Source organism: Barbus barbus (genome assembly GCF_936440315.1).
Source record: "Barbus barbus genome assembly, chromosome: 31".
Classification (NCBI taxonomy): Eukaryota; Metazoa; Chordata; class Actinopteri; order Cypriniformes; family Cyprinidae; genus Barbus; species Barbus barbus.
In genome coordinates, this window is record NC_136759.1 from 17,198,218 (window position 1) to 17,215,720 (window position 17,503).

The 17,503-nt window shown below is 36.6% G+C and overlaps 1 protein-coding gene across 2 annotated transcripts in view; it reads right to left on the bottom strand.

Annotated features, from left to right (window-relative positions):
- The window catches only part of LOC306851486 (cell adhesion molecule 1-like), a 180,144-nt gene that overhangs the window by 38,015 nt on the left and 124,626 nt on the right, over window positions 1-17,503 (bottom strand). For both annotated transcript variants that reach the window (XM_079387763.1, XM_079387764.1), the window contains exons 2-7: window positions 16,752-16,898; window positions 11,578-11,730; window positions 9,384-9,521; window positions 3,293-3,451; window positions 789-885; window positions 119-291 (exon numbers count right to left, since the gene is read on the bottom strand). In XM_079387763.1, the coding sequence (XP_079243889.1) occupies window positions 119-291; window positions 789-885; window positions 3,293-3,451; window positions 9,384-9,521; window positions 11,578-11,730; window positions 16,752-16,898 (867 nt within the window). The remainder of the gene's footprint in view (window positions 1-118; window positions 292-788; window positions 886-3,292; window positions 3,452-9,383; window positions 9,522-11,577; window positions 11,731-16,751; window positions 16,899-17,503) is intronic.

Consider the following 17,503-nt stretch of genomic DNA (forward strand, 5'->3'; position numbering starts at 1 on the left):
ATATTGAAAACTAACCATTAACAGTGTCATTCTGTCCAAGACTATAGATTTAACTGTCTGGGAAACGCTGCTCTTATGGATTGTTGTTTACAGACGCAGATTAAGTTCAAGTGCATACCGTATACATAAAGGATGTAATCATCGTAGGCTTCTCCCACTAAGTTAGATGCCACACAGCGGTACGTTCCATTGTAGGACTTGTTAAGGTTTTCGATGAAGAGATCAGAGCCAGTAATCACGGCGTGGGAGGGGAAATCATCATCCACTTTGAGCCAGTTAATTTGATGAGGCCTGTAAAACATCAGAGTAATCATTTAGTGCTCAGTGTGAAAATGCTCAGACAGAGGCAGAGAAGAGAGAATAATACGCTTTATTCAGGGCAACTTTAGCACTGCTGTAAAATCAACACCTGTGCAAACAAATGAACATGATGCTATCAAAGTTCAGCTGCAAACTCGTGTTTTAGTTATGGGCTGATTTCTATTCTTTTTAATTACAGGATTAAATTTCCAGTATCTAAATCTGCAATCTTAGTATTCTGTCTGTCTGTCTGTTCTGTGCATCTATCTATTGTGTGTGTGTGTGTGTGTGTGTGTCTGTCTATCAAAATAACAAAACAAATACAAAATAAGCAAGAAATATCAACACCAAACCATGTACATATTTGCATACCTGTCTGTCTATCTGAGTTATTCTTGTTATCATCTATTATTATCTGCATGATAAAGCACCCAAACAAATACATATGAAATGAGTAAAGTGGCCTGAGGGCCCAGCGTTGGACTCACTGTGGTTTTCCTTTTGCTTTGCATGTCAGCTCGAGATTTTCCCCTTCTCTGGTCAAACCCTCAGGGAATTCCACCACAATCTGCACTTCTGGTTTATCTGTGCATTGGATACAACAAAGACACAAACACACACTCATTTCCAATTGCACTGCAGTACGTTGATTCAACTCGGTCCCCTTATTGTATCTATCTAATTATCATTCTAAGTCCACATACCTGCCTCTCAGTCTGATTAGAAAACATCCCCGGCAGGTTTGGACATCATTTGTGCATTCACATTTATACGTTCATGTGTATTATGCATTCATGCTTAATACAAAGACCTGTATAATGAAGGCAGCAGATCTTAGCTGCTCTTCTGTGCTTCACTCTTCACGCTACACTATATTAAGTCAACCCAGTGAGCCTAAAAGAGTGCGAACGTGACAGTACGTGATTTTTATAGCCTGGGTAAAGCATGTGAGGAAGGATGACACTGCTATGAATTTAAACAGTCAATTTAACAGTACTGTAAAATGTTTTTTCTTCTTTTCTTCTTCATATTTTATCTATGTTAGTCAAAATGTCAAGCTGTTACAGTTGAGCTGATCCCTCCTGCCTTTTCTTCTCAAAGGTCACCCTGAGCAGTCAGCTATCTGAATAAATTAATATTCTGCCAAGATTACAAAAAGGTAGGTTAACCTTTCCAGGACTTCCCGTGCCACAAAAAAGCATGCGGCAAACGCTCTTAATCAATGCATTATTTGGCGGACAGCATTTCATGCTTACGCATAACAAGAAAGGGTCTGTTTTAATTAAAGCAAATGCCTAGACCTCGTCCGGGTTAAAAGGAATAGTTCACTCCAAAATTGAATTTCCGCCATTATTGACTCACTTGATTTCTTTCATCCAAAACCATGTGACTATTTCCTCTGTAGAGTAACTAAAAATGGATCTTCTCCAATTTATAGTGACCACTGACACAAAAAAAGCACCATTAGAACAATCTATATGATTCATGGACTACATCTGAATCCACGTAATATCTTTGGGAAACATTTAACCTCTTATTCACATAATCATCCCCTCCAGTGAGCTGTGAACACTGACCGGATCACTGAGTCACATTGATTCATGAACAAATCGTTCAGTGTGAAATAAATGGTTCATTGAAAAGAATCGGCTCACTGAAAAATTATTTGTTCTCTGATCTAAACTTATCAAGATATAGCTCACTGGAGGGGAGGAATGTCAATCAAACAAATTTCAATGTTTTCCTCACATAAAGCTATCTCATGACTCAAAATGATATTTTGTATGAGTGTATGAGTTATACAGACCACTTTGCTGCTGTTCATTTTCGGAGCTTAACAGCTGTGTGGTGACTAAGAACTGTCAATTATGAAAAACAGCTGCATGGAGATGCTTAAAAACATGAACTATAGACCTTAGTCAGGCTACATTTGACAGGAATGAAATGAGGCTGTGAGGGACTGAAGTACAGTGCATTCAATGGATCGTACTGTTGTTTAACAACATACGATTGTTCAGCTGACGGAACATCTTTCTGAAAAAATAGTACTTTCAATAGACAAAAAATTCTATAAAGCAATTTTGAAAGTTGTGAGTTGGTGAAAATTACATGATCTAGTACCTCAAAGGGAGAGTTCACCCAAAAATAAAATGTTTGCTATTAATTACTCCCCCATTGTTTATCTTCAGAGCAGAAATGAAGATATTTCTGATTAAATCTGAGAGCTTTCTGACCCTGCATAGACAGTAACACAACTACCACATATAAGGCCCAGAAAGGTAGTAAAGACATCATTAAAATAGTCCATGTGGATTAAAATAGCCCATAGTCACATGTAGTTGACTATTTTAATGATGTCCTCACTACCTTCTGTGCCTTGAATGTTGCAAAGTTGCATTGCTGTCTCTGCAGTGTCAGAAAGCTCTCGGATTTCACCAAAAATATCTTAATTTGTGTTCTGAAGATGAACAAAGGTCTTACAGGTTTGGAACGACATGAGGGTGAGTAATTAATGGCAGAATTTTGAACTATCCCTTTAATATAGTGCGCTATTGTAAAGACTGTAAGTCTATTCCTCGCAGCCTCGTTTTCATCTGTGTTAAATTCAATATAGCATCTAACCTGACTAAAGTCTATACCTATAAGCAAATGTCTAGGCTTCACTCATGTTAATTTCTTTATAAACGGTCTATTTGTGGAACGAAAGGTTCAACGTCAATCAAATTGCTGCTTGAAGATGCTTAAAATGATTCCTTTTGTGTTCCATAAACAAAACAAGTGTGATATTAGGGTGAATAATTTCATTTCTGGGTGAACTGTTCTTGCATAGGCCTCGCTCCTGTTCATTTCCTCATAAACGATCTAATTGTGTAACAAAAGGTTCTTTAGTTCATTACATTGTCAGTCAAATTGACCTCTGCATGCAGGTGGGAAGATTAAACCGAGGCTATTTTACAGCTGAAAGTTTTCTCCTCATCTTGAGATGACTCACACTGCACTTCCAGGTATTTCTGGGCCTGGAAGTCCTTCACGGCTGGGTGGTCAATGATGCAGATGACGGCCACTCCATCGTCCTCCTTAGAGACGGTGAGCCTGAGCCGGCTGGTGACAGTGAACATCCTGTCGTATAACTCCTCAACAGTCGCCTCACCTGGGAACGGCCGAAAGAGTGACATGTCAGCCATAACAAGCAAGCTCTCTCCATCCCGGCCTGCTCATAATAACACAGTGTCACCAAGAGAGGGAGGAGGGTCACGAGGAATGAGACCGTCACCTCCAGACAAATTTCACATTCATTTATTGTGGGAGACAGGTCTTTTGAGTGCACACCGAGCAGTCATGCTTAATACAGCGTGTGTAGGGCACATTCTGAACCACGTGTGTAACATCCAAACATCACAATAGGGCATACAACACAGGGTTGCATGACAGTTTGTTCACCATGTGAAAACTAAATGCTTTTTATTAGGGGTTTGCCACTTTTATTGATTTATCGATGACATGAGCTAGACTACTGTTAGCTTTGCTGGTCCAAGGTGGTTTAAACTGGTCTCAAAGCTTGGCCAACTGGTGTTGTACAGGTTCAAAAGGTATTTGAATGTCAAGATCTCATGGCAATTCATAACTATTCAAGTTTTGGTGAATTGGTGGGCTTTTTTTATGAGCTGAACATACAGCACATTTTTGTACTATTTACATTGTATGACTCAATGTGAAATCACCACCTCACAAAATGAGTGTAATGGGGTGAACAAGACGTGAGACGTGCGGATCCAAGTGCAAGCTTTTATTTACAGGCAGGGTCGAGCAAACAGGTATAGAGAGGGCAAGACAGAAGAGTACTCAAGTAAACAGGCGTGGTCGGTGATCAGCGTACAATATCCAAAGGGCTTGACAGAAGGGATAATCCAGGTACGAGAGCAATAATCCAATCAAGGTGCAAACAGAGTCCGAATGGCAAGGCAAAGGGTAAATCCAGAAAACATGGGCAGGAGTCAAAACACAAGAGAACCCACAAGGTAAAGCAAGGCAAGGCAAGACTATGACTATGACCATGACTATGACCGTGACTATGACCGTGACTAAGACCACGACTAAGACCACGACTAAGACCACGACTAAGACCACGACTTGGGCTCCATAGAGTAGCTATCGCTATGAAAGTGATAAACGCAATACAATACTCGGCATCTAGCAAGCGGAAGTCCATGGTTTATAAAGTCTGAGTGATTAGTGTGATCAGCTGTGCAATCAGTGAAAACAGCTGTGTGTGTCATCAGTGCAATGAATGATGGGGATTGTAGTGAAGTGCAAAAGTCCATGCGGTGAGTGGGTGACCACTGGTGGTGATTAACCAGAAATGCATGGACCACATTCATGACAATGAGTTTGTTCACATTTATTGTTGTTCGGCAATTTATGAATGGCATTTCCATGGCCAAAATACTGTAATTTCAATAGGAATCTATGCAATTGGGAATTTCGCTTGAGGGCGAAAGATTTCCTCATGCAGATTTCACAGTGGGTTCAAGTTTTTCAAGCAAAATCATCATGCCGACTAAGATAGTGTTGGGAAGGTTACTTTGGAAATGTAATAGGTTACAGATTACAAATTACGCTACTTAAAATGTAGTGTAACTCTTTCAATTACTTTATTAAAGTAATGTAATGGATTACATTTGATTACTTTTTGATTACTTTTATAAATTTCTAACGAATGCTTTCAACTGTAAATCACTTTGAAACATTTAAACTAGGCAGGGATAACCTTTCAGTAGTACTCAACACTGATTATCGACAGACTTTCAAAATACTTTAGTACTTGAATTAAGATTATAATAATTTAATTTCAAAGCACAACCACAACAAAATCAGACTTTAGGCCCTCTTTTTTCTTTGCGATCATTCTGTATACGTGTGAAAGGTAACACTTTAGAATAGGGAACACTTATTCACTATTGACTTTTCCCTCAATAAATTTCTAATTTGCTGCTTATAAATAGTTAGTAAGGTAGTTGTTAAGTTTAGATATTGGGTAGGATTAGGGATGTAGAACAAGGTCATGTAGAATAAGGTATCAATATGTCCTTAATTAGTACTAATAAATGGCTAATATTCTAGTAATATGCATGCTAATAAGCAACTAGTTAAGAAACCCTAAAATAAAGTGTTACCGTGTGAAAATATTCAGATGTAGCCCCCTTTATAATCATTAACATTTTCATAAGTAACTGTAATTTAATTACACATTGTAATTAACTGTAACCGATTACAGTTACATTCATTTTGTAATTAAATTACGTAATTCCGTTACATGTAAATGGTTACTCCCCAACACTGCTAAGATAAAGCTGCTTGGGTTAAAAGTGAATTGTGTGAGCTGTTTCATTCAATGTTATGACAATAGATATTTTACATTTTCTTGTCAACAAATTTCTCAGAAATCCGCACCTTTATACAACAAGCTACATGACAAAGCTGTTTCCAGCTTTCCAACAAACAGTATTCAAAATCTAAAATTTCTAAAAATGAATGCTGCAATCTGATATGTTCAAACAACATAAAAACTCAGTTGAGACTTATTTATATGAAATAGAGCTATAAATTTAAATATCTCAAAATGTCCTTTCAAAAATGTCAAGGTAATTTCTAATACTGTTGGTGTTTTTGTGCACCTGTTTCGAATGTCTTTATCTGCACTACTGAGGCAGTCACACGCTGCAGGTGCTGAACTTAATAAAGAGCTTGTTAATCGCTGGCAAACCATAGGATGCATTTGCATGTTTGGCTCCAATTGATTGCAGGTAAATATTCTGCTTCATTCAGTGCTCTTTTTGTCCTCTGTGTTTTAAAATATTCCTTTTACTGTCTTAATAAATGAGAAACTGCTTCAAACGATTCAGTGTCTGAGCAAATTGTCTGAAACATGACTTGATTGTTCAAATATTGATAGGGAAAATGTAACAGCACTACACTGAAAAAAAAAAGAAAAACGCTGAACCAACTTAAAATGAAGGCAACCAGCTTCAGCAGATTTTTGTAGGAGATTCTCAACTTTTTGTTGTATAAACTTAAAAAAACAAGTTGAGAAAACTCAAAAATCTGCTGAAGCTGGTTACCTTAAAATTTCAAGTTAACTTTTTTTTTCCATCTTGATACTAAGAAATGTAGTTCAACTAATTGCTTAACTATTTGTAGAGCCTAACACTGCTGCTAAGCAGTTTAGCTAAAACAATAAAAACATTTTTAAATAAATAAATAAATATGAAATAAAATATAAATATTAGATGAAAAACTGAACAGGTTTAAATAACCTTAAACGTGAAATAAGTTTAAGTACTAAAATAACGATTTAATATAACACAAGATGTCATATCATAATAGTAAACAGTAAAATCCACAAGATTAGCAGTACTTATGATGGATAGCCATGATGAGTTCATATGGAGCAGCTCTGAGGTCAGTGGCTGCCTGTAGGGTTACTGCCCATCATGTTAGCCCTCATCCTAAGACAATTTCTAGACTCAAGGGCATTGAGCTAATTGCAGCACAGAGTATGACGGTTTACTTGGACCTAATGAAGTGGGAAATAATTACAGCTTGGATCTGACCTATAGCTCATCTCCCTTCTCGTCTGTCAGCGCATACTAAGACACTGTTACAAAAAATACATCAGCTACTGTACACCCAAGACAATTTAAATCCTGATATTATGACCGTCTTTAAGTTAATGAGCACAAAAATACCTTTCATCAATGATTGTACACATTTTTAATTGATTAATTGTAAAAAAAAAAAAAAAAAAAGATAAAAAAAGATTAAAAAAACGACCATAGAAACCATAATTTCCCAATTATAGGAAATGATCACATGGTTTGGGACAATGTTGCCTGTTGCAGTTTAATCATCACACTTACACAGACTGGACCAATCAATGATTTATTATCATTCGTAATATGATATTAATATGCATTATATTATTTTATTTATTAAATAGAATTATGATCATTATAATGTTTGATTCAGTGTGTTTATTGCCAACTAAAACTAAAACTAGAGATGTGCCGATGTGTCGGCCAACAATCGGTATCGGCCGATAAAAGCAATTAATTTCACTATCGGCTGATTATTCAAAATCAGCCGATGATCGGGGCCGATTATATCCTGTCAATCAAAAGGCAGCGGAAAAACGTGTCAGACTGCAACTCCTACTGTGAGTGAAGAAAATCTCTGTTGAATTTAGGGCTGTCAAAATGAATGTGACCATAAGGCATTAACAGTTAAAAAAGCCACATTAAAGCAGGCTCTATTTGACCAAATGAATCACCCGTAGTTCAGGCAAGCATTGCCAGATCCGCAGTTTTTCTCTATACACCAAATATTTGTACCACGCCTCGCATCCAATAATCACAAAGAGTTCTGTGCTTTCTTACTTCTGATAAGAAACAAACTCTCAGCTTTCAAATCCTGTACATTCTATCACAAAATACAAACAATGAACGCCGTTTCGATGCTTTTAAATGTGACGTGACAGATCCCTACTGCACCTCAGTTCAAATTCAAGTCTCTTCCAGTTTAATAAGTTATAGCGCAAAATACACATGAATGTACTTCATAAGATGTTGAAAGATACAGTATGGCTTTCCAAAATGTATCATGTCTGTCTAATGTAATCGCTCAATCAGTGTTTCAACCGCAGAAAGATGCCAGTAAAACAGACTGTGAACAGTATGTCACTTAACGTGACATTTTCCTCAGCAAAGTTATTCTGCTGTTCACAGTTCATTAGTTAGCTATAAAACAACACTGAATGAATGTATGTACTAGCTAGGTAACTAGTTATGATATAGCTGGGGACTGCTTTCAGGCGCTGCGTAATATCACTGCGCCTGCTGAACCCATGGTACGGCAGCAAATTTCCCTGATTATTACGCCGGAACGAGAGTATAGTTCCTAGCCATATTCAGCTTAGAAAATTGCAACTTTTAATTTTCCGTCGGTCTTAGTGCATGATGTAACTACAGAAGACTCAAGCTTTAAATAGGAAAATTATCGAAACTCTTTGGTCATTTTTGAGCAAGATGCTAATGGTCTAATCCGATTCAATGATCTATGCTAAGCTAAGCTAAAAGTGCTACCGCCAGACCTGGAGATCGGCTGAATGGATTCAAAAATGGTAAAATTCAACTGTTTAACTCTTGGGGAGTTGTAAAATGAGCCTATTTCCAAAAAAAAGTGGAGTGTTCCTTTAATGGTTTGTTAATAGAGAGAATTAAACCTTAAAATATTTATATATCTTTTAAACAATTAAAACAATTATTTTCCAAGGCAAGTCAAAATATTGCTTTACACTTCATAATAATATCCTCCAAAGCTTTATAATCGATGGTGTTGTAAGCAATATGTAATGACAACGGAGTTCGTGTGGTTCAGAGTAACACTTCTTAATTACAAACCAGTCATTACTATCTTAATGTGCGTTTTCCATGATCCTTACTGCGTACTAGCTAGTATTTGATTCATTTAGCTGACGAAATCTCTCGCCTTAGGCTACTGTCTGACTGCTTTCACTGCAGTTAATGAAGCTGTGATGTTTGTAATCCATAAACAGTTGACACATCAAACTTATATTCTGTTTAAATGCGCCATATCATCTTCCATGTTTGTCTCTGTTTCCCCAGGTAGTCTATCTGAATGTTATTCAACAGTCCCACCCTGCTGTCTAATGGAGAAAAGCTGTTTATAAGCACATTAAGCAGCCTGCACATTCACTCTTTTATGCCAGCCCGCACTGCCTTAACCAGTGAGAACTAATATGTGGGCAGCATTTGCTGAGTGGGAGGTAAACAGTTGGAGTTCATTCAAAGCTACTTATTTAAGCTCGACTGAAAGCACCAAAAATCCTCTTTCAGAGACCGGCGTGTTGTGATCTTCTTGTCAATTCACCGGATACACCTTTTGAAGGCTTAATTAAAAGTCATTACCAAGTCAGAATCTAGACCACGGTGTGTTGTGTGCAGATCAGAGGCATCAGTAATCACATCAGACTTATCTGAACAATCTTCCTTGGATCTGAGTCAGACCTTGCAGTGGTTGGTCTCCTTTCATCCATTTGATGGTGGAAGCAGGTTTGCTGCCCATGGCGATGCAGGTTATCTCGGTCTCATTTCCCTCGCTCACGATTTCCTCGCGGGACTCTAAGATTGGGTTGCCTGGTGGAACTGGCAGAAGATCAACAGCAGGATTAGAGATGGTGTGACAGCTCTTCAGCGTTGGATCAATGGTTTTTTTTATCTGTGTGCTCGCTAAAGGACAAATGTTATTTTACTAAGATCTGTGGATGACTATCGAGAACTTCAATTCAGTAATAAAGCACACTGTGGTGGAAAAAGTGTTGTTTTTGAGACAATCTTTTTTTTTCTCAACATTCTATCTGAAAATACCCTATAGTCTATTTTTTGGTTTGGATGCTGGTCTCCAGCAATGATTGCTGGTGTGCCGGTGTCCCCACCAGGCATTTTAACAAGCTAAACCAGCAAGACTTCATTGGTTCCTCGCGCCACCTAACCACCTAACCATGTTGGGGGGTTGCCACTGTTGCCTGTGGATTCCTCAATATGGTTTTGTAAGGTACTATTTTTGCAGAGCTTCTGCAGAACAATATGTGTTGTAAAAAAAGTGCTACACAAATATATAAACAAAGCTGGGTAGAATACTAACAAATTGTAATCCATTACTGATTATACATTACATAACAAACGTTGTAGTTAGTAATGTAATCTAGGTTACTCATTCTGACTACTTTTTACTTGTTTTAAACTTTATAAAGCACAAACCATAAAACAAGGCATTTATGGGATCAGAAATGCAGTAAAAAAAATAAAATGCAAAGCTAATGCAAAGCTAAATTTTTAGCTTCATTAATCCAGTCTTCTGTGTCACACGATCCTTCATAAATGATTGTAATATGCTGATTAGATGCTTAAAAGCATTTCTTATTATTATCAAGGCTGAAATCATTTTTCTTATTTTGTGAAAACCACCATTCCATTCAAAAATGTTGGGTAAGTAATGTTACAAAAGATTTCTATTTTGAATAAATGCTTTTTTTTTTTTTTTGCATTTTCTATTCAAATAATCTAAAAAAAAAAAAAATCACAGGTTCCACAAAAATATGTTTCAAGCAGCATTACTGTCATTTTCAAATTTAATAATATTTCACAAAATATTTGTTTTTAAACAAATAAATGCATCCTTGTTGGGCATCAGAGACTTCTATCAAAAACATTAATTCTTAAATATTCCAAGCTTTTGGCATTTGTATGGGAGGAAGGGGTGGAGGGTTGATGAAAAATTTTCCAAAAAGCTGAAAACCATCTACAGCTGTCTTAAGCAGGTTTTCTTCAGCAGGATAACAAGCATAGGTCAAGCTGGTCTTTTGGCTGGTTTTTGGGTTTTTGAGCACTCTTTAGCTGGTCAGGATGAAAACAGCCAGCCAGTTGAATAGCATCTTAATCTTGGTCAAGCTGGTCTGCGTTGGTTTTAGAGGGTGTTCTTTGGGTTTTGGACCAGCTTCATCAGCTCAATTATGCTGATGAACAGCAGGGCTAGATTAGCAACAATCCAAATGGTTTAAGAGGCATATACAGAAGAATTTCTATATTTTGATGGTCTCATTGTGTTTTTGGACAGTGCCGGACCCACTCCACCAACTGACAAGCTGTTTTACTCATGTTTCACTTCTTCATAGCACATTAACTCGCATGGTGCTTTTGCTGATGGCACTAAAGTGTCTGTTGCTTACGAGAGCTGCCGTTTGAGGGCTCTTTTTCTAATATCTTGCCTCATGCTTTCATGTCCTGTGGTTAAGAGTCCATGCTGTGACGGAACGCATATCCTCATAAAACTCATGCTACTTTAGAGAGCACTCAATTCCATTCAGCTCTCCAGGATGTCCAAATATGCCGCATAATAAACCTCTAATGTTAGTGTCATTCAACGCAAGAGGCGCACAAAGCTAACTCCCGAACCGCTCGATGTAGCCTTTTCAACATCTAAGAGGAATTCAGTCAATACGCCTGCCAAAAGCGATCTACCAATATCAATAGCGCAACATCTGTTCCTTTTTGTTTGGCTTGTGTTATTGGAAACGGCACGAGAGTAATCGGTTGATATTGTGTCATGGTGAGATTCAATTAGACAAGTTCAATTGAGTGAAGGAATCAATGAGGTCAATCGATAATCAGGATTTTAGCATTCTGAAGGTAGACGTCATACCCAGCACAGTGATGTCTGCGTAGGCTTCTTGTGGGGGATCCGTGTAGAGTTGGCACACGTACCGTCCCTCGTCCGAGAGTGACACGTTGGACAACGACACCAGCAGCTCGTTGTCTGAGAAGTTAACCAGCTGAAACCGACTGTCCTTCAAGGCTGAGAAAACATAAAGAGTGAGGCGTACAGACGTGGATGAGTAGGAAGTAGACAAATCAGTCGTGAGTGTGATACAGTATAACAATAGCTCAATAAACAAGAAGTTCACATTGAGAAATGTGTAAGATGAAATTTGGCCAGTTTGTTTGTCTCCTTTTATACGCCCACTAAAATAGTTCTTAACAGAATCAAAATGTTAAGCTTTTTCACTCTGTACTGCTCACTTTCATTCTGTATATTTCAATGCTTTCATGTTTTGCAAAGGTTTTGCGTTTCCCTTCAGAAACTTTTGTTTAAATGTAATTTTCCTCTCATCTCAATTTTTTTTTCCATCACCATTTCCCTTTAGGGACTTCTTATAAAGCAACAGAGCAAAAAACAGTAATGCTATACAGTTATATAAAATACTTAAAGTGTTCCATTTGATCCATACATACAAAATTATATACAATGACTTTTCACCTTTCAGCATGTTATGTAGTTTTAATTTTTCAATTAAATTGCAAATATTTTCATTTTTTTTAAGCGTCATATTGTTTCAATCTTAAATTAGTTTACTAAAAGCTTAAATTAACAAAAAGTTAATGTCAAGAAATGTTTCAGGTGAAATTTGGCCATTTTGCTTGTTTATTTTTATCCACCCACTAAAATAGTTTCTAACTAAATCAAAATATTAAGCTTTTTCACTCTGTATTGCTCACTTTCACTCTGTAAATTTAAATGCTTTTTTGTTTTGCAAAGGTTTTGCGTTTCCCTTGAGAAACTTTGCATTAAAATGTAATTTACATTCCCCTTAGGGAATTCATTTTAAAGCAAATGTATAGAATAATAAAAAATATGTTTTTTATATATAAATAATAATAATAATAAACTTAAATTGAATAGAAAATATACTTAAAAAGTGTCCTGTTGGATTCTTATTAAGAAAAAAACAATTATGCTTTTCAACTTTCAACATGTTATGTAGATTTATTTTTTTAATCCATGAATCAAATTTTAAATATTTGATATACATGCAGAATATTTGAAAAATACAGTATTTTTTATAATAAAAATATTAGATTTTTTTAAGCATCATATTGTTTCAAATAGTTTACTGACAGCTTCAATAAATGATCAATAAATGTTTTAGTAGAGCTGTTTTGAAAGAAATATGGTTAGTTTGTATGTCTATTTTTATCCGTCCACAAAAAATAAAAATAAATCCTAACAAAATATTTTTTTTTAACTTTGATCACTCACATACTCTGGTTTGGAAAGTTGTAAACACTGTAAAAAATATTTAGATAGGTTGTAAATAAAGATTATTCGAGTATGTTTTACAAGAAAATACTATTTCAGTCTTTCTATGCCATATTTCATGTTTAATCCAATGTATTATTATGAAATGTAATTATTTATGAAATTTACTAGCAATTTCTGAGAGATTTTTTTTTTTTTTTTTTTTTTTAAGTACAGTTCAAGTTTGAATAGAATAACTTTTAGAACTCCACTCAGCCAATCAGATTAGAAGATCAGAACTAAATATATAATACTATATTGTGAAGTTCTGGAGAGTTTCATTTAAATGAGCAAACTCAAAAACCATGCTCAAAGTTCAAGAAGTCAAAGCTCTAATTGAGCAACTCCATCAGAAGTTTAAGACCTTTGATGGTGCATTTTAAGAACCTCCTCTTAATCCCAACCCTGAACCTGGGAAGCATTTGTAAGTCTCCTTCCTAAGAATAATGATGAGGCCAGCTTGTTTTGAGCAGAAAGATGGTGGGTGGAGAATGAAAGGCCTGATTTTCTTAGTGCTCGGACTGAATTGCAATTGATATGGGGAGTTTATGCACTATGCATCAAACAGATCTATTACTTCAGACTTAAGGTAATGCCGGAGGACTGTAATTTCTCTACACCAGTACAGTACGTCTGTAGTAGTGCTGCAGAAGTCTGGGAGAATATGAAGGATATAAATCTCTGCAAAGCAAACCTGCACATGAACGGGGCTCATTAGAGCACATTATAAATTCTAAAGCATCAGAGTCGGTAAGAGGTTGACAGTGAGTGAATCTGATTGTTCTGTGTCCCAGCTGGCTCGAGATGATCTTCAGCTGTCCTAGCCTGCTATCTCAAATTGACACACAGATTGGAGAATGAAAAGAGAAGGGGCACAGGAAATTACATGTAGCATGTTAGATGAAACAGATACAAATTGGATCATCTTGCAAAACAGCATATATCTTCTTATTTTGATGGAAATACAATGGGTAGAACATATTGTCTGTAATGGGTGTATATGGCCACATATGAACAGTTATGTTGTCTTCAAGACTTACCTGTTTTCGGAAAGGAATGCACTAAAAATACCACATTGTTTTTGGACAAGACTTTGTAACATTGTCAAAAATATCTAAATAAGCACAATTAAAGTCGCATAGCCCATAAAGGGACATGGTGACAGGGAAAAAATGAAAGAGAAGGAAAAATTATATTTCAGTGTTTTTGTGTGTGTGTGTGTGTGTTTCACAAAACTTGTGGTTTCCTTGAAAAACACTGCGCTTACATTTAAATGTAATTTTCTTCCCATCTCATATTTTTTCCAATGTCCGTGTCACCATTAAAAACAATTATGCTTTTTCAACTTATTTCATGCAATTTTTTTAATTCATTAATCAAATTTGAAAATATTTGATACATAATATTTTAAATATACATTATTTTTTTAATAATCGGTGTGTGTGAGTGTGTTTTAAGCACCATAATGTTTCAAGCCCTTTAAAATAGTTTCTTAAAGTTGTACATAAATAAAACACCACAGTGCTTTGTAGTACTGCAACAAGCTTGGCATAAGATGTGCAAAGTGGAACCATATTGACTCCAGCAGTCAGAATTGGGTTTATGGTTGTGAAATATTCTTGAACTAGCTGTATTGTATCTGTTAGATAATCCATTTACTAATAGCAAAACAATACAAAAGTGGTTATAAACTATATAAAATATTATAAGGTGCCAAATATGATTGAAATAAATGAGAAATGGGACAAGTTGCATCCCAAGGTTCTTTAATATTTAGGGGGAAAAAATCATAAAAAAAACACATTTTCCTTTAGGTGAGACCTGTTGTACCCTAATAATGAAGTCATGAAATTTTAATGCCTGCAATGTGGGTTACATTTAACCCAAAGATCCCAAGTGAATGAAATTTCCTAGGAGAACAGGAGAATAAGAGTATGCTATACGTACAGTAGACGCTATAACACGACATTGAAACAGTTATCATGCTCTTGGCATTAACAGTATTATAATTTAGTTCACTTGCTTGTATTAAAAAAGAAGTTCACAAAAAAAGTGACAAAAATATCTTTGAGCGGGGAAATGTAATTTGTTGCGAATATCATTAAGTCTTGAGAAAATGAAAATGACAGTTTCTCCGACCGTCACTGTTAAAGTCACTGTTTAATTCTAAGTTGCTCTTAAAAGGCTTATAGAGCAGCTCTAGCGTAAGTGACAGGAAATGAGAATAGCGGTCTGAATGTAATGTGATAAAACCGTAGCCATCGCTCGACGGCGGCAACAATAAACCACCGCCGAATCATAATGCTAATATATAACGAAGCGCACCATGCAATATATCATCGGCCGGCATCCACAGGTGCATGCTATATGCGCTAAGACACATTCACATTCTTGTGTCATTTTGAATGCACAGTGCCAGCCATCTGTGCTGAAGGGATAAAACTATGAATTGTTCAAGTGGCCATACTTTTCACAAACAGAGCTGGCAGCCCAGTAAACATTAGACAGAATAATACATTACAGCATTAAAGAGATTGAAGGCTGAGCATCCCTCCAGTCACATCCATAGAAATAATGTCAGAGCTTGAGGCGAGAACGCTCACTCTCCCTCTCTTTCTGTCTATCTTCCTCCCCTAAACCCCAACCCATATCCTGCCTTTCTCTCTCTCGCAGAACGTGGCGATTGGAAAGCTTACATCGGGTGTAACTGGTGCTAAAATATGCCCAGTGGGAGAATTAGGTGCCACTAGCACATTAATTAAATTAGATATAAAGTCATGACAATGGTTGACAAAATTGCAACCTGACCTTTCATCAATGTGTTCGAACGCTGAGACGAGTGAGCAAGCGGAATTATAACGCAACGTAAATGTGTTTCTAACTCTAACATTCAATCACTGTGTTTCTTTGAAGAAAAGGGGTGTAAAATAACCCAGTTTCCTCCGAAGCTATGAAATCTTGGCCGAAAGGTCGAGTAGAACTGGAAAAAAGCATTACCGACATATGGCTGTGCATAAATAAAGAACAAGCATTAATCCCAATAGCAACCGAGAACATAAAACGTCTGTTTTCACAAAGTACGGCACTGTTATAAGAGTATTACTTCAACATTTACTTGTCAAGAGGAACAAGACGTCTACAAATACTTCAAACGTCCTTGAATATTTACTCAAACTGCAGGATACGGGATCCCGCGGAGAAACAGGCCAGCACGTGTAAATTGCATTTGAAATGTCATGGAATACCTCTGAAAACATCGATCTGCACAGCGATTCGTATGGAGAACGCTTCATAGGAGGGTTTGAGGAGGTTATTCGCACACATTAGCTAAACTAGGTTCAGATCACGGGTCAGACCGTCACTTAGCAGCTCATCAAGGCCCTTATTTAGCAGGGAAGGCAAGATTATATGCTTTGCATGCAGAGCGCTGTTGAGCTTCTAAACAATCTCAAGGCTGGAATCTAAACGGTCTGCTCAGAGGACTCTAATCAGCCTGACACAATTACACTCTGTCACTCAATTATTGAAAAGGACCTTGTCAACAATGCAATGCCTTGCTGCTCCTTTAAACGATAGGAGATGCGCTTGGTTATGCCGAGGTGCCGAATTATGAATTTGCATGGGGTTACAGGGCCGTTTTGGTGCGTAAAATCGGAATGTTCTGCAAAAAACAATGCAGGCTTTGGGCAGATTATGACATTTTCTGCTGTGAACATGAAAGTGAAGTCAGTACTGCTTACGTCTAACGTCTCTGAAGTAGATGGTCTGTCGGTTGGGGTTGAGCAGCTGGATGACAGAGTCGTCGTTGTTTTTCACCCGGCAGCTGATGATGGCCGTCTCGCCCTCGACCACCGAGACATTATTCGTCACCAGGTTCTGACCCTGCGCTGTAAGCCAGAGAAGCACATACAAGACTTACAATACAGAGCAACAGAGGTACAAATCCCATTCATTTTCATCATATGGAATAACATGAAAACCTTTCTAGAAAGATGCTTCGAAATGGTTGAGCGATGAGGAAAGTCAGTGTGATTTAGAATTTTTTGACTTTTTAAAAAACCAACCAGATTCCTAATGAAGAATTACACAATCCATAATCCTGGACAGAAATCCACCAATCAGAAAAGACGCTGTTACTTTAGAAACAATAACAGTGGAAGACATGATCAGCAAAGATTTCTCATTGCAAATGAAATAATTAGTCCCTGTACACACAAAACAATATAAAATTGTATTTGACATTAAATGTGATATTGATATATTGAATGTACATTTTATTATTATATTTTATATATTTTAAAAAATAATTCAATTAAAATACATTTTTGTTTATAAAATACAGTATATTTGATATTTATTGCATATATAAATTGATTGGTTTTAGTGCTGTCCAACGATTAATTGCATAATATAAATATGTGTTCTGTGTATATTTTTATGTATATATAAATACACACACATACAGTATATATTTGAAAATATTTACATGTCT